General features: G+C 54.9%; 1 protein-coding gene across 1 annotated transcript; it reads right to left on the bottom strand.

The window, feature by feature from the left end:
• Positions 1 to 1,402: 1,402 nt before the first annotated feature.
• On the bottom strand, positions 1,403 to 23,203 carry LOC116523230 (active breakpoint cluster region-related protein-like; the record flags this gene model as incomplete). Its single annotated transcript, XM_032238319.1, has 3 exons — positions 1,403 to 2,103; positions 4,126 to 4,273; positions 23,098 to 23,203. Coding segments are annotated over 3 exons (344 nt in total), but the record flags the coding sequence as incomplete, so codon positions are not given.
• Between the last annotated feature and the right edge of the window lie 297 nt (positions 23,204 to 23,500).

Here is a 23,500-nt window from a genome sequence, read left to right on the forward strand (position 1 = left end):
ATTGTTGGGGGCTTTTGGGGGGGGCATGTATTTTGTTTTGCTGCATTTTAGGGGAAAGCTGTTGTTGTTTTTTTTAGTTGTCTCTTTTCACGGCCCGAAGAGAAAGAGAGGGAAGGCAAACTCTTAAAAGGGTGAAAAAGTTCTCCCCCCCACCCCGTAGCCTCCCCCATTCAGCTGTGCTAGATAAGATGATGTCCGTTTTTTTGCACCGCAGCAAGATTTAATCGCTGATATTGGGGGGCTTCGGCTGGAAGAACCATAGGGGCCAGAAACCATCATTTTGATGGCAGCTGAGTTGAGGTTCAGCAAAAGCCCCCCCACCCTTTTCTCTCCATCCTCCTAAGTCAGCTGAATATTCCGTTTCTCCCCATAAATCCTGCTTTGTATCATTGGGATGAAAGCCAAGTTAGCCCCCCCCAAAAAAACCACTAAAGAATTATCGGACCTGGAGAGGTTTCCTTTCTTGCACACAAACACACACGTTCGTGACACACACACACACACCACATCCAGCATGTCTAAGGCTAGCAAGGAAAGCCACCACCTCTTCATTCTGCTGCCATTAAGAGTACCTTCCAGGATGAGCTCGGGGGGGTGGTGGTGGTAAAGACGGGTGCTCAGCTGCGCCGTGCGCAGCCGCAAAGCCGATGGATAAGAACGGCAGGGCGAAGCACACATTCGCGCGCCCCCCCTCAAAAAAAATTTAAAAAATGACCCAGGATAGAAACCAGGGTTGGTCTGGGCCTCCTTGAGATCATCATTTGACACTTTGCAATTTGTCTTGAGGGAGGAAGAGAGCGCTGAGGTCAGGCTGTGGAGCCACCAGCCAAGACAACTGAGCGAAAGGGGCAGGAGAAAAGAGGAGAGAAGAAGGGAAGAGAAGAAGGGAAAGGAAGGAAGGAGAAGAAAGAAGAAGGAAAAGGGACAAAGGAGAATAGATCTGAGAGAAGGAGAAGGGTAGAGAGAGAAGAAGGAAAGAAGAGGGAAAAGGGAAGAAGGAGACAGAACAGGGAAAAGGAGAAGAGAAGGAAGAAGAAATAAGAGAAGGAAAAGAAGAGAAGGAGAAGGGTAAAGAAGGAAAAGAGAAGGGGAGAAGAAGGAAACAAGAAGAGAAGAGGGAGAAAGGAACAGAACAGGGAAAAGGAGAAGAGAAGGAAGAAGTTGAAAGAAGAGAAGAAGAAAAAGGAGAAGAGAAGGAGAAGGGTAGAGAAGGAAAAGAAGAGGGGGAAGGGAAGGAGAACAGAATAGGGAAAAGGAGAAAAGAAGGAAGAAGATGAAAGAAGAGAGGAAGGAGAAGGGAAGAGGGAGAAGGAGAAAGAAGCAGAAGAAGGAAAAGAGGGAGACGAATAAAGGGGAAGGGGAAGAAGAGAAGAAAAAAGGGAAGGAGATAAGAGGGAGAAGGAAAAAGGAGAACGGAAGAGGGAGAAGGAAAAGGAGAAAAGAAGGGAAGAGAAGAAAGGAAAGAAGGAAGAAGCAAAATCAAAGCTGAAGTACCATTCATGCAACAGCCAAGGACAGAACAAACAGAAGAAGCTGCCTTGATAAAGACCACAAGGGAGGAAACACGAGATGCTTGGCTGTTCGAGCACTCTGTGCAACCCAGAAGATGACAACTTTCTGGGGAAAGGCCCGGGAGATCCACTCAAGGCCGGGCCCCGATCTCTTGTCCGTGGCTCGCTTCCTTTCTGCGGCCCAAAGGGACGGGCGTCCGAAACAGCTCCGGCCAATGTCAAGGGGGCCCTTGTGCAGACAAAAAGAGCCGGACTCCTCGGAGGGAGGGAGGGAGGGAGGAGCTGGGAAAAGACTTGTACAAAACAATTCGGGGAGGGGGAGGTGTTGTGGGGGGTGGGGGTGGGCTGCAGCAGGCAGGATGCCCCCCCCCCCGAAGAGCCCAAAGCCCTCCTTGGGTAAGGGTGTGTGTGGTCAGTGTCCAGAAGCTGCCTCTGCCCGGGGGGGACCCTTCCGCTTCGAGAAACGGAGACGGCGATATAACGGCTGCGGAACTGCCTGCCACTACACATCCGTGGATAAGAAGAGCGCGTTATGTTTCAGCTCGGCGAAGGAGACGGGCGGGTGTTGCAAATAGTACAGCAGCACTTGGACCTGCAAAGGGGGGGGGGGAGAGAGAGAAAAAAAATAGACAAAGCCAGAAGGTGAGACGAAAAGGGAGGATTCGCACGTGTGACGATTGCCCCCGTTTCCCCGGAGGCTTCCCCAGTTATCCCTCCAGATGTCAGCTCCGAGGAAGATGAACCAGTCCTAGATGCCTGTTCTGACGTCGGCTTCCCCAAATCCCAAAGCCTTGTCCGGACAAAACCCCTTTTTATTAAGCTCCTGTGAATTCCTCTCATTCACCTCCACCAAAGTCCCTGCAAACCGTCTTTCCAAGGTGGATTTACAACCACAGACCTTATCAGGCATGGAGAGCTGCCAGGCCGAGATCTTCTAAACACCATGCTATAGCAGCAATTACTTGGCAAGAAGTCAGGAAGAGATCTTCACCCTAATGAATTGAACTCATTGTCTCCTGCAAACTCCACTCCCCCTTTTGCTTCTCTTTTATTCCCTCTGGGAGGGGCCATTCACCGTCCACCTGTGGCCTTACTCCCAAGTCGAACTAATTGCCTCCTGCAAACTCCACTCCCCTTTCGCTCCTCTTTTATTCCCTCTGGGAGGGGCCATTCACCGTCTACCTGTGGCCTTACTCCCAAGTGGAACTAAGTGTCTCCTGCAAACTCCCCTCCCCTTTCGCTCCTCTTTTATTCCCTCTGGGAGGGGCCATTCACTGTCCACCTGTGGCCTTACTCCCAAGTGGAACTAATTGCCTCCTGCAAACTCCCCTCCCCTTTCACTCCTCTTTTATTCCCTCTGGGAGGGGCCATTCACTGTCCACCTGTGGCCTTACTCCCAAGTCGAACTAATTGCCTCCTGCAAACTCCCCTCCCCTTTCACTCCTCTTTTATTCCCTCTGGGAGGGGCCATTCACTGTCCACCTGTGGCCTTCCTCCCAAGTGGAACTAATTGCCTCCTGCAAACTCCACTCCCCTGGCACTCCCTCTTTTATTCCTTCTGGGAGGGGCCATTCACCGTCCCCCTGTGGTCTTTCTCTCAAGTCGACCCCTGTTCTTTAGCTGCTCCCTTCCTCTGGCAACTCTGTGCATGTGCACACTGGGAACAGGCTCCAGCTGTTCTGCCCCACTGATGTCTGACTCTGAAAGCAGCTGATAACTGTCAGACGGCCCTGGCCCCCACTCTGCCTCCAACACAGAGCCCTCATCCGAGCCTTCCCCAGGCTCCAGGACTGGCCCATCTTCCTCCCCAACCCTCCTCACTGTCCGAATCTGCCGCCAGCTCCACTGGCCGCTGGAGGGTCACAAGAATTGGCTGTTTTCCTGCAGATCCCTTCCCAAGAAAGACCACCTCCACCTCAAGCAAAGAGGTCTTCTCCAGCCGACCCCAGCCCAACATGCGTGACCCGTCAAAACCACGCTCGACTAAGCTGCGCCCGATTAAACCGCGTCGCTGACGTCATCAACAGGGCGACAACAGCCAGCGCGGAGAAAGAAGGGCGCTTTAAATAGCGCTTTGAAAGCAAGCCGATTCAACTTAAGGTAAGGGTTAGGTTTAGGGTTGGGTTAGTGTTAGGGTTAGGTTAAGGGTTAGGGTTAGGGTTAGGGTTAGGTTAAGGGTTAGGTTTAGGGTTAGGTTAAGGGTTAGGGTTAGGGTTAGGTTAAGGGTTAGGGTTAGGTTAAGGGTTAGGGTTAGGGTTAGGGTTAGGTTAAGGGTTAGGGTTAGGTTAAGGGTTAGGGTTAGGTTTAGGGTTAGGTTAAGGGTTAGGGTTAGGGTTAGGTTAAGGGTTAGGGTTAGGGTTAGGTTAAGGGTTAGGGTTAGGGTTAGGTTAAGGGTTAGGGTTAGGTTAAGGGTTAGGGTTAGGTTAAGGGTTAGGGTTAGGTTAAGGGTTAGGGTTAGGGTTAATTTTAGGGTTAGGGTTTACAGCGTGCTTCTGTCTCCGCGCTGTTGTCGCCCTGTTGATGACGTCAGCGACGCGGTTTAGTCGGGCGCGGTTTTGTGGTGGAACCCCCAACATGCTGCCCAGTTCCGCAACCCTCCCGTCCCTGTGTTTACCTGCGCCATCACATCGTGGGACCAGATGTCTGAGGCCAAAGTGACGTGACTCTTGCTCTCCACTTCTGAGGGTCTCAACAATGTCGGGCCGAAGACGGTGGCCAGGTTGTGTAGGGACATTTTGTTGACGGGCTCCTTCTCGGCAACCCTGCAGCAATGAGACGGGGTGAGAAGACCGCGAGAATCTGGCGGCAACTTGGCCGATCTCGGCTTTCCTCCCAGCCGAGCCCAGGTGGAAAGGAACCTTCCCCCCCAACCTCTCACCTTTTCCCAACTGCCGTCCTTTTCCCCGCTCCTGCTATTCCTACGCCCCCCCCCCCCAAAATTACACAACTTCAATTCCGACCCTTGTAAGGGTAACCCTCGAGTTACAACCACAATCCAAACTTTCCGTTGCTTAGCTGGGAAGGGAGTTTTGCCCCCATTTTACGACCGTGCTTGGGGGCAGAGTTGTTAAGTAAAATCACTGCAGTTTTTAAAGCATGCTGGCTGGGGGATTCTGGGAATGGAAGCCCTCCCCTCTTAAAGCATGCTGGCTGGGGGATTCTGGGAGTGGAAGTCCTCCCCTCTTAAAGCAGGGTGGCTGGGGGATTATGGGAGTGGAAGCCCTCCCCTCTTAAAGCCTGCTGGTTGGGGGATTCTGGGAGTGGAAGCCCTCCCCTCTTAAAGCCTGCTGGTTGGGGGATTCTGGGAGTGGAAGCCCTCCCCTCTTAAAGCCTGCTGGTTGGGGGATTCTGGGAGTGGAAGTCCTCCCCTCTTAAAGCCTGCTGGTTGGGGGATTCTGGGAGTGGAAGCCCTCCCCTCTTAAAGCCTGCTGGTTGGGGGATTCTGGGAGTGGAAGCCCTCCCCTCTTAAAGCCTGCTGGTTGGGGGATTCTGGGAGTGGAAGTCTTCCCCTCTTAAAGCATGCTGGCTGGGGGATTCTGGGAGTGGAAGTCCTCCCCTCTTAAAGCATGCTGGCTGGGGGATTCTGGGAGTGGAAGTCCTCCCCTCTTAAAGCATGCTGGCTGGGGGATTCTGGGAGTGGAAGTCCTCCCCTCTTAAAGCATTCTGGTTGGGGGATTCTGGGAGTGGAAGTCCTCCCCTCTTAAAGCATGCTGGCTGGGGGATTCTGGGAGTGGAAGCCCTCCCCTCTTAAAGCATGCTGGATGGGGGATTCTGGGAGTGGAAGCCCTCCCCTCTTAAAGCCTGCTGGTTGGGGGATTCTGGGAGTGGAAGCCCTCCCCTCTTAAAGCATGCTGGATGGGGGATTCTGGGAGTGGAAGCCCTCCCCTCTTAAAGCATGCTGGATGGGGGATTCTGGGAGTGGAAGCCCTCCCCTCTTAAAGCATGCTGGATGGGGGATTCTGGGAGTGGAAGCCCTCCCCTCTTAAAGCATGCTGGATGGGGGATTCTGGGAGTGGAAGCCCTCCCCTCTTAAAGCCTGCTGGTTGGGGGATTCTGGGAGTGGAAGCCCTCCCCTCTAAAAGCATGCTGGCTGGGGGATTCTGGGAGTGGAAGCCCTCCCCTCTTAAAGCATGCTGGATGGGGGATTCTGGGAGTGGAAGCCCTCCCCTCTTAAAGCATGCTGGCTGGGGGATTCTGGGAGTGGAAGTCCTCCCCTCTTAAAGCATTCTGGTTGGGGGATTCTGGGAGTGGAAGTCCTCCCCTCTTAAAGCATGCTGGCTGGGGGATTCTGGGAGTGGAAGCCCTCCCCTCTTAAAGCCTGCTGGTTGGGGGATTCTGGGAGTGGAAGTCTTCCCCTCTTAAAGCAGGGTGGCTGGGGGATTCTGGGAGTGGAAGTCCTCCCCTCTTAAAGCATGCTGGCTGGGGGATTCTGGGAGTGGAAGTCCTCCCCCCTTAAAGCATGCTGGCTGGGGGATTCTGGGAGTGGAAGTCCTCCCCTCTTAAAGCATGCTGGATGGGGGATTCTGGGAGTGGAAGTCCTCCCCTCTTAAAGCATTCTGGTTGGGGGATTCTGGGAGTGGAAGTCTTCCCCTCTTAAAGCAGGGTGGCTGGGGGATTCTGGGAGTGGAAGTCCTCCCCTCTTAAAGCATGCTGGATGGGGGATTCTGGGAGTGGAAGCCCTCCCCTCTTAAAGCCTGCTGGTTGGGGGATTCTGGGAGTGGAAGTCTTCCCCTCTTAAAGCAGGGTGGCTGGGGGATTCTGGGAGTGGAAGTCCTCCCCTCTTAAAGCATGCTGGCTGGGGGATTCTGGGAGTGGAAGTCCTCCCCTCTTAAAGCATGCTGGATGGGGGATTCTGGGAGTGGAAGTCCTCCCCTCTTAAAGCATTCTGGTTGGGGGATTCTGGGAGTGGAAGTCTTCCCCTCTTAAAGCAGGGTGGCTGGGGGATTCTGGGAGTGGAAGTCCTCCCCTCTTAAAGCATGCTGGCTGGGGGATTCTGGGAGTGGAAGTCCTCCCCTCTAAAAGCATGCTGGCTGGGGGATTCTGGGAGTAGAAGTCCTCCCCTCTTAAAGCATGCTGGCTGGGGGATTCTGGGAGTAGAAGTCCTCCCCTCTTAAAGCATGCTGGCTGGGGGATTCTGGGAGTGGAAGTCTTCCCCTCTTAAAGCAGGGTGGCTGGGGGATTCTGGGAGTGGAAGTCCTCCCCTCTTAAAGCCTGCTGGCTGGGGGATTCTGGGAATGGAAGCCCTCCCCTCTTAAAGCCTGCTGGCTGGGGGATTCTGGGAGTGGAAGCCCTCCCCTCTTAAAGCATTCTGGTTGGGGGATTCTGGGAGTGGAAGTCCCTCCCCTCTTAAAGCATGCTGGTTGGGGATTCTGGGAGTGGAAGTCTTCCCCTCTTAAAGCATGCTGGCTGGGGGATTCTGGGAGTGGAAGTCCTCCCCTCTTAAAGCATGCTGGCTGGGGGATTCTGGGAGTGGAAGTCCTCCCCTCTTAAAGCATGCTGGATGGGGGATTCTGGGAGTGGAAGTCCTCCCCTCTTAAAGCATTCTGGATGGGGGATTCTGGGAGTGGAAGCCCTTCCCTCTTAAAGCAGGCTGGCTGGGGGATTCTGGGAGTGGAAGTCCTCCCCTCTTAAAGCATGCTGGCTGGGGGATTCTGGGAGCGGAAGTCCTCCCCTCTAAAGCATGCTGGCTGGGGGATTCTGGGAGTGGAAGTCCCTCCCCTCTTAAAGCATGCTGGCTGGGGGATTCTGGGAGTGAAAGCCCACCCTCTTAAAGCCTGCTGGCTGGGGGATTCTGGGAGTAGAAGTCCTCCCCTCTTAAAGCATGCTGGCTGGGGGATTCTGGGAGTAGAAGTCCTCCCCTCTTAAAGCATGCTGGCTGGGGGATTCTGGGAGTGGAAGTCCTCCCCTCTTAAAGCAGGCTGGCTGGGGGATTCTGGGAGTGGAAGTCCTCCCCTCTTAAAGCCTGCTGGCTGGGGGATTCTGGGAGTGGAAGCCCTCCCCTCTTAAAGCATGCTGGATGGGGGATTCTGGGAGTGGAAGTCCTCCCCTCTTAAAGCATTCTGGTTGGGGGATTCTGGGAGTGGAAGTCTTCCCCTCTTAAAGCAGGGTGGCTGGGGGATTCTGGGAGTGGAAGTCCTCCCCTCTTAAAGCATGCTGGCTGGGGGATTCTGGGAGTGGAAGCCCTCCCCTCTTAAAGCATGCTGGATGGGGGATTCTGGGAGTGGAAGTCCTCCCCTCTTAACGCATTCTGGTTGGGGGATTCTGGGAGTGGAAGCCCTCCCCCCTTAAAGCATGCTGGCTGGGGGATTCTGGGAGTGGAAGCCCTCCCCTCTTAAAGCATGCTGGATGGGGGATTCTGGGAGTGGAAGTCCTCCCCTCTTAAAGCATGCTGGATGGGGGATTCTGGGAATGGAAGCCCTCCCCTCTTAAAGCATGCTGGCTGGGGGATTCTGGGAGTGAAAGCCCACCCCTCTTAAAGCCTGCTGGCTGGGGGATTCTGGGAGTAGAAGTCCTCCCCTCTTAAAGCATGGTGGCTGGGGGATTCTGGGAGTAGAAGTCCTCCCCTCTTAAAGCATGCTGGCTGGGGGATTCTGGGAGTGGAAGCCCTCCCCTCTTAAAGCATGCTGGCTGGGGGATTCTGGGAGTGGAAGCCCTCCCCTCTTAAAGCATGCTGGCTGGGGGATTCTGGGAGTGGAAGTCCTCCCCTCTTAAAGCCTGCTGGCTGGGGGATTCTGGGAATGGAAGCCCTCCCCTCTTAAAGCATGGTGGCTGGGGGATTCTGGGAGTAGAAGTCCTCCCCTCTTAAAGCATTCTGGTTGGGGGATTCTGGGAGTGGAAGTCTTCCCCTCTTAAAGCAGGGTGGCTGGGGGATTCTGGGAGTGGAAGTCCTCCCCTCTTAAAGCCTGCTGGCTGGGGGATTCTGGGAGTAGAAGCCCTCCCCTCTTAAAGCATGCTGGCTGGGGGATTCTGGGAGTGGAAGCCCTCCCCTCTTAAAGCATGCTGGATGGGGGATTCTGGGAGTGGAAGTCCTCCCCTCTTAAAGCCTGCTGGCTGGGGGATTCTGGGAGTGGAAGCCCTCCCCTCTTAAAGCACTGCTGGCTGGGGATTCTGGGAGTGGAAGCCCTCCCCTCTTAAAGCATGCTGGATGGGGGATTCTGGGAGTGGAAGTCCTCCCCTCTTAAAGCATTCTGGTTGTGGGATTCTGGGAGTGGAAGTCTTCCCCTCTTAAAGCAGGGTGGCTGGGGGATTCTGGGAGTGGAAGTCCTCCCCTCTTAAAGCATGCTGGCTGGGGGATTCTGGGAGTGGAAGCCCTCCCCTCTTAAAGCATGCTGGCTGGGGGATACTGGGAGTGAAAGCCCACCCCTCTAAAAGCCTGCTGGCTGGGGGATTCTGGGAGTAGAAGTCCTCCCCTCTTAAAGCATGCTGGCTGGGGGATTCTGGGAGTGGAAGCCCTCCCCTCTTAAAGCATGCTGGCTGGGGGATTCTGGGAGTGGAAGACCTCCCCTCTTAAAGCATGCTGGCTGGGGGATTCTGGGAGTGGAAGACCTCCCCTCTTAAAGCCTGCTGGCTGGGGGATTCTGGGAATGGAAGCCCTCCCCTCTTAAAGCATGCTGGCTGGGGGATTCTGGGAGTGGAAGCCCTCCCTCTTAAAGCCTGCTGGCTGGGGGATTCTGGGAATGGAAGCCCTCCCCTCTTAAAGCATGCTGGCTGGGGGATTCTGGGAGTGGAAGCCCTCCCCTCTTAAAGCATGCTGGATGGGGGATTCTGGGAGTGGAAGCCCTCCCCTCTTAAAGCATTCTGGTTGGGGGATTCTGGGAGTGGAAGTCTTCCCCTCTTAAAGCAGGATGGCTGGGGGATTCTGGGAGTGAAAGCCCACCCCTCTTAAAGCCTGCTGGCTGGGGGATTCTGGGAGTAGAAGTCCTCCCCTCTTAAAGCATGCTGGCTGGGGGATTCTGGGAGTAGAAGTCCTCCCCTCTTAAAGCATGCTGGCTGGGGGATTCTGGGAGTGGAAGTCTTCCCCTCTTAAAGCAGGGTGGCTGGGGGATTCTGGGAGTGGAAGTCCTCCCCTCTTAAAGCCTGCTGGCTGGGGGATTCTGGGAGTGGAAGCCCTCCCCTCTTAAAGCATGCTGGATGGGGGATTCTGGGAGTGGAAGTCCTCCCCTCTTAAAGCATGCTGGATGGGGGATTCTGGGAGTGGAAGCCCTCCCCTCTTAAAGCCTGCTGGTTGGGGGATTCTGGGAGTGGAAGTCTTCCCCTCTTAAAGCAGGGTGGCTGGGGGATTCTGGGAGTGGAAGTCCTCCCCTCTTAAAGCATGCTGGCTGGGGGATTCTGGGAGTGGAAGTCCTCCCCTCTTAAAGCATGCTGGCTGGGGGATTCTGGGAGTGGAAGTCCTCCCCTCTTAAAGCATGCTGGATGGGGGATTCTGGGAGTGGAAGTCCTCCCCTCTTAAAGCATTCTGGTTGGGGGATTCTGGGAGTGGAAGTCTTCCCCTCTTAAAGCAGGGTGGCTGGGGGATTCTGGGAGTGGAAGTCCTCCCCTCTTAAAGCATGCTGGATGGGGGATTCTGGGAGTGGAAGCCCTCCCCTCTTAAAGCCTGCTGGTTGGGGGATTCTGGGAGTGGAAGTCTTCCCCTCTTAAAGCAGGGTGGCTGGGGGATTCTGGGAGTGGAAGTCCTCCCCTCTTAAAGCATGCTGGCTGGGGGATTCTGGGAGTGGAAGTCCTCCCCTCTTAAAGCATGCTGGATGGGGGATTCTGGGAGTGGAAGTCCTCCCCTCTTAAAGCATTCTGGATGGGGGATTCTGGGAGTGGAAGTCTTCCCTCTTAAAGCAGGGTGGCTGGGGGATTCTGGGAGTGGAAGTCCTCCCCTCTTAAAGCATGCTGGCTGGGGGATTCTGGGAGTGGAAGTCCTCCCCTCTAAAAGCATGCTGGCTGGGGGATTCTGGGAGTAGAAGTCCTCCCCTCTTAAAGCATGCTGGCTGGGGGATTCTGGGAGTAGAAGTCCTCCCCTCTTAAAGCATGCTGGCTGGGGGATTCTGGGAGTGGAAGTCTTCCCCTCTTAAAGCAGGGTGGCTGGGGGATTCTGGGAGTGGAAGTCCTCCCCTCTTAAAGCCTGCTGGCTGGGGGATTCTGGGAATGGAAGCCCTCCCCTCTTAAAGCCTGCTGGCTGGGGGATTCTGGGAGTGGAAGCCCTCCCCTCTTAAAGCATTCTGGTTGGGGGATTCTGGGAGTGGAAGCCCTCCCCTCTTAAAGCCTGCTGGTTGGGGGATTCTGGGAGTGGAAGTCTTCCCCTCTTAAAGCAGGGTGGCTGGGGGATTCTGGGAGTGGAAGTCCTCCCCTCTTAAAGCATGCTGGCTGGGGGATTCTGGGAGTGGAAGTCCTCCCCTCTTAAAGCATGCTGGATGGGGGATTCTGGGAGTGGAAGTCCTCCCCTCTTAAAGCATTCTGGTTGGGGGATTCTGGGAGTGGAAGTCTTCCCCTCTTAAAGCAGGGTGGCTGGGGGATTCTGGGAGTGGAAGTCCTCCCCTCTTAAAGCATGCTGGCTGGGGGATTCTGGGAGCGGAAGTCCTCCCCTCTAAAAGCATGCTGGCTGGGGGATTCTGGGAGTGGAAGCCCTCCCCTCTTAAAGCATGCTGGCTGGGGGATTCTGGGAGTGAAAGCCCACCCCTCTTAAAGCCTGCTGGCTGGGGGATTCTGGGAGTAGAAGTCCTCCCCTCTTAAAGCATGCTGGCTGGGGGATTCTGGGAGTAGAAGTCCTCCCCTCTTAAAGCATGCTGGCTGGGGGATTCTGGGAGTGGAAGTCTTCCCCTCTTAAAGCAGGGTGGCTGGGGGATTCTGGGAGTGGAAGTCCTCCCCTCTTAAAGCCTGCTGGCTGGGGGATTCTGGGAGTGGAAGCCCTCCCCTCTTAAAGCATGCTGGATGGGGGATTCTGGGAGTGGAAGTCCTCCCCTCTTAAAGGATTCTGGTTGGGGGATTCTGGGAGTGGAAGTCTTCCCCTCTTAAAGCAGGGTGGCTGGGGGATTCTGGGAGTGGAAGTCCTCCCCTCTTAAAGCATGCTGGCTGGGGGATTCTGGGAGTGGAAGCCCTCCCCTCTTAAAGCATGCTGGATGGGGGATTCTGGGAGTGGAAGTCCTCCCCTCTTAACGCATTCTGGTTGGGGGATTCTGGGAGTGGAAGCCCTCCCCCCTTAAAGCATGCTGGCTGGGGGATTCTGGGAGTGGAAGCCCTCCCCTCTTAAAGCATGCTGGATGGGGGATTCTGGGAGTGGAAGTCCTCCCCTCTTAAAGCATGCTGGATGGGGGATTCTGGGAATGGAAGCCCTCCCCTCTTAAAGCATGCTGGCTGGGGGATTCTGGGAGTGAAAGCCCACCCCTCTTAAAGCCTGCTGGCTGGGGGATTCTGGGAGTAGAAGTCCTCCCCTCTTAAAGCATGGTGGCTGGGGGATTCTGGGAGTAGAAGTCCTCCCCTCTTAAAGCATGCTGGCTGGGGGATTCTGGGAGTGGAAGCCCTCCCCTCTTAAAGCATGCTGGCTGGGGGATTCTGGGAGTGGAAGCCCTCCCCTCTTAAAGCATGCTGGCTGGGGGATTCTGGGAGTGGAAGTCCACCCCTCTTAAAGCCTGCTGGCTGGGGGATTCTGGGAATGGAAGCCCTCCCCTCTTAAAGCATGGTGGCTGGGGGATTCTGGGAGTAGAAGTCCTCCCCTCTTAAAGCATTCTGGTTGGGGGATTCTGGGAGTGGAAGTCTTCCCCTCTTAAAGCAGGGTGGCTGGGGGATTCTGGGAGTGGAAGTCCTCCCCTCTTAAAGCCTGCTGGATGGGGGATTCTGGGAATGGAAGCCCTCCCCTCTTAAAGCATGCTGGCTGGGGGATTCTGGGAGTGGAAGCCCTCCCCTCTTAAAGCATGCTGGATGGGGGATTCTGGGAGTGGAAGTCCTCCCCTCTTAAAGCCTGCTGGCTGGGGGATTCTGGGAATGGAAGCCCTCCCCTCTTAAAGCATGCTGGCTGGGGGATTCTGGGAGTGGAAGCCCTCCCCTCTTAAAGCATGCTGGATGGGGGATTCTGGGAGTGGAAGTCCTCCCCTCTTAAAGCATTCTGGTTGGGGGATTCTGGGAGTGGAAGTCTTCCCCTCTTAAAGCAGGGTGGCTGGGGGATTCTGGGAGTGGAAGTCCTCCCCTCTTAAAGCATGCTGGCTGGGGGATTCTGGGAGTGGAAGCCCTCCCCTCTTAAAGCATGCTGGCTGGGGGATTCTGGGAGTGAAAGCCCACCCCTCTAAAAGCCTGCTGGCTGGGGGATTCTGGGAGTAGAAGTCCTCCCCTCTTAAAGCATGCTGGCTGGGGGATTCTGGGAGTGGAAGCCCTCCCCTCTTAAAGCATGCTGACTGGGGGATTCTGGGAGTGGAAGACCTCCCCTCTTAAAGCATGCTGGCTGGGGGATTCTGGGAGTGGAAGACCTCCCCTCTTAAAGCCTGCTGGCTGGGGGATTCTGGGAATGGAAGCCCTCCCCTCTTAAAGCATGCTGGCTGGGGGATTCTGGGAGTGGAAGCCCTCCCCTCTTAAAGCCTGCTGGCTGGGGGATTCTGGGAATGGAAGCCCTCCCCTCTTAAAGCATGCTGGCTGGGGGATTCTGGGAGTGGAAGCCCTCCCCTCTTAAAGCATGCTGGATGGGGGATTCTGGGAGTGGAAGCCCTCCCCTCTTAAAGCATTCTGGTTGGGGGATTCTGGGAGTGGAAGTCTTCCCCTCTTAAAGCAGGGTGGCTGGGGGATTCTGGGAGTGGAAGTCCTCCCCTCTTAAAGCATGCTGGCTGGGGGATTCTGGGAGTGGAAGTCCTCCCCTCTTAAAGCATGCTGGCTGGGGGATTCTGGGAGTGGAAGCCCTCCCCTCTTAAAGCATGCTGGCTGGGGGATTCTGGGAGTGAAAGCCCACCCCTCTTAAAGCCTGCTGGCTGGGGGATTCTGGGAGTAGAAGTCCTCCCCTCTTAAAGCATGCTGGCTGGGGGATTCTGGGAGTGGAAGCCCTCCCCTCTTAAAGCATGCTGGCTGGGGGATTCTGGGAGTGGAAGTCCTCCCCTCTTAAAGCCTGCTGGCTGGTGGATTCTGGGAATGGAAGCCCTCCCCTCTTAAAGCATGCTGGCTGGGGGATTCTGGGAGTGGAAGCCCTCCCCTCTTAAAGCATTCTGGTTGGGGGATTCTGGGAGTGGAAGTCTTCCCCTCTTAAAGCAGGGTGGCTGGGGGATTCTGGGAGTGGAAGTCCTCCCCTCTTAAAGCCTGCTGGCTGGGGGATTCTGGGAATGGAAGCCCTCCCCTCTTAAAGCATGCTGGCTGGGGGATTCTGGGAGTGGAAGCCCTCCCCTCTTAAAGCATGCTGGATGGGGGATTCTGGGAGTGGAAGTCCTCCCCTCTTAAAGCATTCTGGTTGGGGGATTCTGGGAGTGGAAGTCTTCCCCTCTTAAAGCATGCTGGCTGGGGGATTCTGGGAGTAGAAGTCTTCCCCTCTTAAAGCAGGGTGGCTGGGGGATTCTGGGAGTAGAAGTCTTCCCCTCTTAAAGCATGCTGGCTGGGGGATTCTGGGAGTGGAAGCCCTCCCCTCTTAAAGCATGCTGGCTGGGGGATTCTGGGAGTGGAAGCCCTCCCCTCTTAAAGCATGCTGGCTGGGGGATTCTGGGAGTGAAAGCCCACCCCTCTTAAAGCCTGCTGGCTGGGGGATTCTGGGAGTAGAAGCCCTCCCCTCTTAAAGCATGCTGGCTGGGGGATTCTGGGAGTGGAAGTCCTCCCCTCTTAAAGCATGCTGGCTGGGGGATTCTGGGAGTGGAAGTCCTCCCCTCTTAAAGCCTGCTGGCTGGGGGATTCTGGGAATGATTTTTTGATTTTTTTTTTGATTTTATTAAGGATTTATATGCCGCCCTTTTCCCTGAGGGGACTCAGGGCGGCTTACAACAATGAGGGGAAGGGGGTGCAAGACAAGACTTAAAAGAAAAAAAAAATCGTGAATAAAAGAAAATAATCCATAAAAACACAACATTCACTCAACATTCGGGCGGGGTGAGAGTAATCCTATCCCCAGGCCTGACGGGATAGCCAGGTCTTGAGGGCTGTGCGGAAGGCCTGGACTGTGGTGAGGGTACGGATCTCCACGGGGAGGTTGTTCCATAATGTCGGAGCTGCAACTGAGAAGGCTCTCCTCCGCGTAGTCGCCAGTCGGCACTGACTGGCGGATGGAATTCGGAGGAGGCCTACTCTGTGCGATCTGATGGGACGCAGGGAGCTAATTGGCAGGAGGCGGTCTCTCAAATAGTCAGATCCACTACCATGGAGCGCTTTATAGGTGGTAAGTAGGACCTTGAAGTGCACCCGACGATCAACAGGTAGCCAGCGCAGCTCACGGAGGATTGATGTTATATGGGCGAACCGTGGTGCGCCCATGATCACTCGCGCGGCCGCGTTCTGAACTAGCTGAAGTCGCCGGATGCTCTTCAAGGGCAGCCCCATGTAGAGCACATTGCAGTATTCCAGCCTAGAGATCACAAGGGCTCGAGTGACCGTTGTGAGAGCCTCCCGGTTCAGGTAGGGCCGCAACTGGCGCACCAGGCGAATCTGGGCAAATGCCCCCCTGGTCACAGCCGACAAGTGGTGGTCAAAACTCAGCTGTGGATCCAGGAGGACTCCCAAGTTGCGGACCCTGTCTGAGGGGTATAAATTTTGCCCCCCCAGCCTGATTGGTGGAACGTTAGCCAAATTTTTGGGAGGAAAACACAACAGCCACTCGGTCTTTTCCGGGTTGAGTACCAGTTTGTTAGCTCTCATCCAGTCTTTAACAGCCTCAAGGCCCCGGTTCATCACGTCCACCGCTTCATTGAGTTGGCACGGGGCGGACAGATACAACTGCGTATCGTCCGCATATTGATGGTACTTAATCCCGTGCCTCCGAATAATCTCGCCCAGCGGTTTCATGTATATGTTAAATAGCAGGGGGGACAGAACCGAGCCCTGCGGCACCCCATAGGTTAGGGGCCTCGGGGACGATCTCTCCCTCCCCACCAACACCGACTGCGACCTGTCCGAGAGGTAGGAGGAGAACCACTGTAAAACAGTGCCGCCCACCCCCACCTCCCGCAGTCGTCGCAGAAGGATACCATGGTCGATGGTATCGAAAGCCGCTGAGAGGTCGAGGAGAACCAGGATGGACGCGTGGCCTCCATCTCTGGCTCTCCAGAGATCATCGGTCAATGCGACCAAAGCGGTTTCAGTGCTGTAACCGGGCCTGAAGCCAGACTGGAAGGGGTCAAGATAGTTAGCTTCCTCCAAGGTACGCTGAAGCTGTAAGGCCACCACCTTCTCAACAACCTTTGGAACGAGCTCCCCGTGGAGATTCGTACCCTCTCCACCGTCCAGGCCTTCCGCATAGCCTTGAAGAACTGGCTCGCCCGTCAGGCCTGGGGATAAGAATTGCTACCCCGCCCGAAGGATGAATGAATGTTGCTTACTATTTTTATTATATGTTGTTGTCTTAATGTTGTATTCCCCCTCTCCCTGGTTTTCTGTGAGCCGCCCTGAGTCCCCTCAGGGAAAAGGGCGGCCTACAAATGCTAATAAACCACTAAACCACTAACCACCTTCCCCAGAAAGGGGAGGTTGGAGACTGGACGATAGTTGTTAAGAACTGCTGGATCCAAAGACGGTTTCTTCAGGAGGGGCCTCACCACCGCCGCCTTAAGCGCGGTGGGGAGGTGTCCCTCCCGAAGAGAGGCGGTAACAACCGCCTGGATCCAGCCTCGTGTCACCTCTCTGCTGTTGGTAGTCAGCCAAGAGGGACACGGGTCCAGTATGCAGGTGGAGGAACTCACAGCTCGCATAGCCTTGTCCACATCCCCAGAGGCAACATCCTGAAACTCAACCCAGAGATGGTCTACCAAGTTATTCCCCTGTGTCCCGGCTGGATCTGCGGGGGTGGAGTCCAGTTCCGATCGAAACCGAGCAACTTTGTCCGCCAAGAACTGACTATATTCCTCAGCCTTACCCTGCAGGGGATTCCCCGTCTCCCTCCTATTTAGGAGGGAGCGGGTTATCCTAAACAGGGCGGCTGGGCGAGACTCGGCGGACGCCACCAAGGAGGCAATATGTGATCTTTTGGCGGTTCTCAATGCCCAAATATACTCCTTGGTGCAAGCTGTCAACAGTGCTCGGTTCGATACAGACCTGTCGGACCTCCACTGGTGCTCTAGGCGTCTCCTCCGGCGCTTTATCTCGCGGAGCTCCTCGGTGAACCAAGGGGGTCTCCGCGAGCCGCTGACCCGGAGGGGCCGTAGTGGCGCAATTCGGTCCAGAGACTCCGATGCCGCCGAGTGCCAGGCCGCAGCAATAGTCTCCGCCGAACTGTGGGCGAGAGCGTCTGGAATGACCCCAAGCTCCGTCTGGAACCTAACAGGGTCCATCAGTCGCCTGGGGCGGAACCACCTGGTCGGTTCCTCCTCCCCACGGTGGGGGTTTGGCCTCCGGAAGTCTAGCCTCAGTAGGTAGTGGTCTGACCACGACAGGGGAATGGTCTCATTTCCCCTCAGACCAAGATCATAACTCCACTGCTCCGAGAGGAATACGAGGTCGAGTGTATGTCCCGCCAAGTGGGTAGGGCCTCGAATTACCTGGGTCAGGCCCATGGCTGTCATGGAGGCCATGAACTCCTGCGCTCCGTCAGAGTGTTCACCGAGCGAAGGCAAATTGAAGTCCCCCAGAACCATTAATCTAGGGAACTCAATTGCTAGCTCGGCTATTGACTCGAGGAGCGCAGGGAGGGCCGCTGCAACGCAGTTGGGAGGCAGGTACGTTAGCAGCAAACCCGCTTGACCCTTGAGGTCCAACTTCACTAGTAGGGACTCACACCCGGCAAGCTCCGGAGCAGGGATCCTACGAGGAACTAAAGACTCCCGGACTACAATAGCCACACCGCCACCCCTTCCCTGGGCTCTCGGCTGATGAAGCACCTGAAACCCGTCTGGGCACAGCTCTACGAGGGGGACTCCTCCCTCCGTGCCCAGCCATGTCTCAGTAATACATGCCAGGTCTGCCCCCTCGTCTACAATCAAGTCCCGGACGAGGGGAGCCTTATGAATAACAGACCTGGCATTTAGCGACAGCAGCCTGAGACCAGGGTCCTGATCGCTCACGCCATCTGACCTTGGAGTGGGACTCATAGGGCCAGAAGGAGGGATCTCTGCGATATAGCGAACCCTCCTTCCCCGGTAATGGCCAGCCCTAAAGTCCCCGCCATATCTGCCTCTCCCTGTTATGATCGCAATGCTCCGACTCTCTCCCGTGGGCATAATTCCCCCAACCACCCCAATGGCCCCCGCTTGCCCCGCCAGGTCCTCCGAATCAGGCATACTCAGACACTCACACAAACAGTCCCCACAATATAATTAAAACACAAAAAGAATACAACAATAATAGTACTAAAAGTGGGTCTTTCATACTAACTCATTCAGTTCCACGCACTCAACATACCCGTTTAAAATTGCGCAACACAGAATTTAAAATTATGAGTTCCAGAAGAGCCAGCCTCCCTTCCTCCAGTTCCAGAGAAATCCGAGGCCAAAGTCCAAGGTCCGTATTCTATAAATAGTTGTAGATGGAGGGGGGGCAAAGCACAGGCCCCAGGTGTCAGCCAGGACCAGCTTTGCAGTCTCACACCCTCCAAATCCAGATAAAGCATGGAATAATAAACAATAACGGTCCATAGGAGATAAAGCGGTAGTATGCAGGGGGGTATCTTATCTTCCCCCTCTCCTGAAGTCCTGGAACGGCCAGAGTCTAAATGTTCAAAGTCTACAAATGACTGGAACCAGTTAGAAGGGGGAAAGGGGGGGTGCCAGCTTAGTGTCCAGTTTTTAAAACGCCAAGTTCCTGTCCCTGAAACTGCCATCCTCTATCACTTCTTTCCCCAAACCAAATGCACCATAAGTATATATACCATGGGATATCAAAATGGTTAAACAGATGGTCGATTGCTCACATTAGATGTTTCAAAGTAGCAGTGGTAGCAAGTGGTGGAGAAGAGCAGTTGTTCCGGGCCAATGCCGATGGTCGCAGGCCAGGCAGTAAAGCTCGTATTAAATAAGAACAAATAGGCAGGCAAACATGGCTCCGCAGTAGCAGGGGCAGACAGGGAAAGGAATTGTCCAAGCCACAGAAGGAATAAAAAGGAGAGGCTCCACGGTGAGAGAGGTAGGCACTAAAATACAGGATAGAGGAGGGGCGGGCGTTCAGGCAAGCTATGATGGTAGTGGCTAAATCGCCGTTTAATTCGCTCGCCCAAGCCACAATAATTTCCTCCTCTTTACCACGATGGTGATGGTAATAGTAGAGATGATAATAGCCAGTTTCAAATCCCCCAAGCTCACCGTCCCTTTTTTTTTTTCGTTGTAGATGAAAATCCAGAGTTCCTCTCCAAGCCCCACGCTGTTTAGATCTAAGAAGAACAGCGGGGGGGGGGGGGCAATCGTAAGAGCGAAAAGCTCAGGCAGCCATCTTCCGACCAATTCCCACTGCCACCATTTCGCTGCTCTAGGGCACCTTCCAGGACCAGGGCTCACCCGATAGGGCAGGCGACCACCAGGGGCTTCTAGGACACCCAGGTATCCAGGATGTTAAAAGACGCCAACCGTCCGCGTCTCGCCGCCGCCGCCGCCCTCGCTCGGTGAATCAGCTGTTAGACTGCTCAGCTGTTAGGCGCAATGGAGGCTGAATTAAGCCTTCGGGAGCGATGTTTTGAAATTTCGTCCGGTCCTGGAGAGTTCTGAAGATCTTAATCTCACCCAGGCTCTTTCTGGAGACTTTGCGGCTCGTTTGGAAGGCTAACCAGCGCCTCTGGAATGGAATGGAAGCCCTCCCCTCTTAAAGCATGCTGGCTGGGGGATTCTGGGAGTGGAAGCCCTCCCCTCTTAAAGCATGCTGGATGGGGGATTCTGGGAGTGGAAGTCCTCCCCTCTTAAAGCATTCTGGTTGGGGGATTCTGGGAGTGGAAGTCCTCCCCTCTAAAAGCATGCTGGCTGGGGGATTCTGGGAGTGGAAGTCCTCCCCTCTTAAAGCATGCTGGCTGGGGGATTCTGGGAGTGGAAGCCCTCCCCTCTTAAAGCATTCTGGTTGGGGGATTCTGGGAGTGGAAGCCCTCCCCTCTTAAAGCATTCTGGTTGGGGGATTCTGAGAGTGGAAGTCTTCCCCTCTTAAAGCAGGGTGGCTGGGGGATTCTGGGAGTGGAAGTCCTCCCCTCTTAAAGCCTGCTGGCTGGGGGATTCTGGGAATGGAAGCCCTCCCCTCTTAAAGCATGCTGGCTGGGGGATTCTGGGAGTGGAAGCCCTCCCCTCTTAAAGCATGCTGGATGGGGGATTCTGGGAGTGGAAGTCCTCCCCTCTTAAAGCATTCTGGTTGGGGGATTCTGGGAGTGGAAGTCTTCCCCTCTTAAAGCAGGGTGGCTGGGGGATTCTGGGAGTGGAAATCCTCCCCTCTTAAAGCATGCTGGCTGGGGGATTCTGGGAGTGGAAGCCCTCCCCTCTTAAAGCATGCTGGCTGGGGGATTCTGGGAGTGAAAGCCCACCCCTCTTAAAGCCTGCTGGCTGGGGGATTCTGGGAGTAGAAGTCCTCCCCTCTTAAAGCATGCTGGCTGGGGGATTCTGGGAGTGGAAGTCCTCCCCTCTTAAAGCATGCTGGCTGGGGGATTCTGGGAGTGAAAGCCCACCCCTCTTAAAGCCTGCTGGCTGGGGGATTCTGGGAGTAGAAGTCCTCCCCTCTTAAAGCATGCTGGCTGGGGGATTCTGGGAGTGGAAGCCCTCCCCTCTTAAAGCATGCTGGCTGGGGGATTCTGGGAGTGGAAGCCCTCCCCTCTTAAAGCATGCTGGCTGGGGGGATTCTGGGAGTGGAAGTCCTCCCCTCTTAAAGCCTGCTGGCTGGGGGATTCTGGGAATGGAAGCCCTCCCCTCTTAAAGCATGCTGGCTGGGGGATTCTGGGAGTGGAAGCCCTCCCCTCTTAAAGCATGCTGGCTGGGGGGATTCTGGGAGTGGAAGCCCTCCCCTCTTAAAGCATGCTGGCTGGGGGATTCTGGGAGTGGAAGTCCTCCCCTCTTAAAGCCTGCTGGCTGGGGGATTCTGGGAATGGAAGCCCTCCCCTCTTAAAGCATGCTGGCTGGGGGATTCTGGGAGTGAAAGCCCACCCCTCTTAAAGCCTGCTGGCTGGGGATTCTGGGAGTAGAAGTCCTCCCCTCTTAAAGCATGCTGGCTGGGGGATTCTGGGAGTGGAAGCCCTCCCCTCTTAAAGCATGCTGGCTGGGGGATTCTGGGAGTGGAAGCCCTCCCCTCTTAAAGCATGCTGGCTGGGGGGATTCTGGGAGTGGAAGTCCTCCCCTCTTAAAGCCTGCTGGCTGGGGGATTCTGGGAATGGAAGCCCTCCCCTCTTAAAGCATGCTGGCTGGGGGATTCTGGGAGTGGAAGCCCTCCCCTCTTAAAGCATGCTGGCTGGGGGGATTCTGGGAGTGGAAGCCCTCCCCTCTTAAAGCATGCTGGCTGGGGGATTCTGGGAGTGGAAGTCCTCCCCTCTTAAAGCCTGCTGGCTGGGGGATTCTGGGAATGGAAGCCCTCCCCTCTTAAAGCATGCTGGCTGGGGGATTCTGGGAGTGGAAGCCCTCCCCTCTTAAAGCATGCTGGCTGGGGGATTCTGGGAGTGGAAGTCCTCCCCTCTTAAAGCCTGCTGGCTGGGGGATTCTGGGAATGGAAGCCCTCCCCTCTTAAAGCCTGCTGGCTGGGGGATTCTGGGAGTGGAAGCCCACCCCTCTTAAAGCATTCTGGCTGGGGGATTCTGGGAGTGGAAGTCCACAAATCTTAAAGTTCCCCAGGTTGGACACCTCTGTTCTATGCAGTTTCAAACTCATCTTTTGCAGTTGCCGTCTTCTTTCCCTCCTGCCCAAATTCAGGGCTCCGTAGATCTCCCATACACCCCCTTCCTTGACTGGGACACACAAACACACACTTCACAGCCAGCCCGTCCTGCAAACAGCTACAGCGAGAAGACAGCTGTGTGCAATAGCTGTCCCCTTTCAGCACCAAAGTGAACACCCTTCAATCCTGCCTTGCCACACAGATTTGGAACGGCGCATGTCCCCGGTCCTGAGTGAGGAACCCCGGTGGATTTCCCTTGCAAGCGACATTAATTCTCCAAAAAAAAAAACCCTCTCGTTTTCAGTCGCTTGCAGTTCCTCATTTCACACTGGGTTAAACCCACCAGAGGGAGGGCAACGCGTAAAGCTTCCAGTCCTCAATTCCAAAATTCCCCACGGTATGTTTCTCGGGCCAGCTGGGCCACGCACCAAACCGCAGCTTCTAAAGCTGTGTCCTCGGCAGGAGGCTCCGGGTTCAAGCGAGGACAGGGAAAATTCTGCAGAGCCCCTCCCCACCCCCAAATTGGGGGTGGGGGGTTGGATCTCTCCACCCTAGTGCCCCCTCCCCCGAACCCCCTTCTTATCTCTCCTGGCCAGCAGTTATGCAGGATGCCACGATGGGGCAGAATTATTATTATTATTATTTTTAAAAGAAGCATCGGATGGAATCTGAAGCCCCCCCCCCCCTCCCCAAAAGGCAGGTTCCTTTCTTGCAAAGACAAAAGGAAATGATTTTGATCAAAACGCCCTGAAATTATTGAAGGGGGGGAAAGGTCTGCAGCAATTTAGGACTTGCCCCTTTTAATGCAAAATAAAATAAAAGTTCTGCATTCCTGTAAATGCAAAATAACGAGGCTAAAAAGGAATTTCTTCCCCCCTTCCTTCCTCGGCCTTTGCAAACATTCTTTTGCCATTTTTTTTATTTCCCCAAAAAGCGTTCTTGCTTTTAATTTTGTTTACGGCTGTTTTTTGTCAGGCCCGTCAAAGCGTGTTAGATTTTATCCTGGCCGTTTCTGGATATGCTTTTTCTCGGCCCGTTTTTTTCCCAATGAAATTAGTCCTCCGACTTACGACCGTTCATTTAGTGACGAGGGCACTGAGAAAAGTGACTTTTGACCACGTTTCACACTTTTGCAGCATCCCTGGGGGTCGCGTGATCCAAAGTTGGCTGCTTGGCAACTGACTCATACTTATGACAGTTGCAGCCTTCCAGGGTCACAAGTCAATGGGGAAGCCAGATTCACTTAACAACCATATTAAGAAAGGTCAGTGTTTCTCAACCTTGGCATCGCTGGCTGGGGAATTCTGGGAGTTGAAGTCCGGACATCTTCAAGTTGCCAAGGTTGAGAAACAACTGTCCTAAAATGATCCACTTTTGTGACCTTTGGAAAAGCAAAGTCGATGGGGAAGCCAGATTCACTCAACAAACCGTGTGACTCACTTCGCAACTGCAGAGATTCACTTAACAACGGGAAGGCCAGGAAGGTCGCAAGACGGGGCAAAAACCCCTGTCTCGCTTTGCAATCGGGCTCCATGGGGGTGGTCCGTTACTCCCTGTAACTCGCTGGCAATCCTGGGAAGCTTCGAAGCGGGAGCGAGGGACGGAAAACGGGAACGTGCCAGAGAAATCAATGAAGAAATAAAAACCCCGAAAGAAAGGGGGGGGGGAAACTCACCTTTTTAAGTGTTCTAGGAGGAAGAGGAAGGTGATGAGGTTCGGGTCGGGCAGGGAGCGTAGAAGGTGCAGCATACAATTTTCCTTGGCCGACGGGTCCGAGAGCGCTTGGGAAGAGAGAAGAATTAATTAATTAATTAGACTTACATACCGCTTCATAGGGCTTTCAGCCCTCTCTAAGCGGTTTACAAATTTTTTAGCAAATTGAGTCAGCAACTTGCCCCCACAGTCCTCATTTCACCCACCTCGGAAGGATGGAAGGCTGAGTCGACCTTGAGCCTGGTGAGATTTGAACCGCTGAACTGAAGATAACAGTCAGCTAAAGTGGCCTGCAGTACTGCACCCTAAGCACTGTGCCACCTCGGCTCATAGATGGATAGATGGATGGATAGATGGATAGATGG

The sequence above is a fragment of the Thamnophis elegans genome, unplaced genomic scaffold (genome assembly GCF_009769535.1).
Source record: "Thamnophis elegans isolate rThaEle1 unplaced genomic scaffold, rThaEle1.pri scaffold_113_arrow_ctg1, whole genome shotgun sequence".
In the NCBI taxonomy this organism is placed as follows: Eukaryota; Metazoa; Chordata; class Lepidosauria; order Squamata; family Colubridae; genus Thamnophis; species Thamnophis elegans.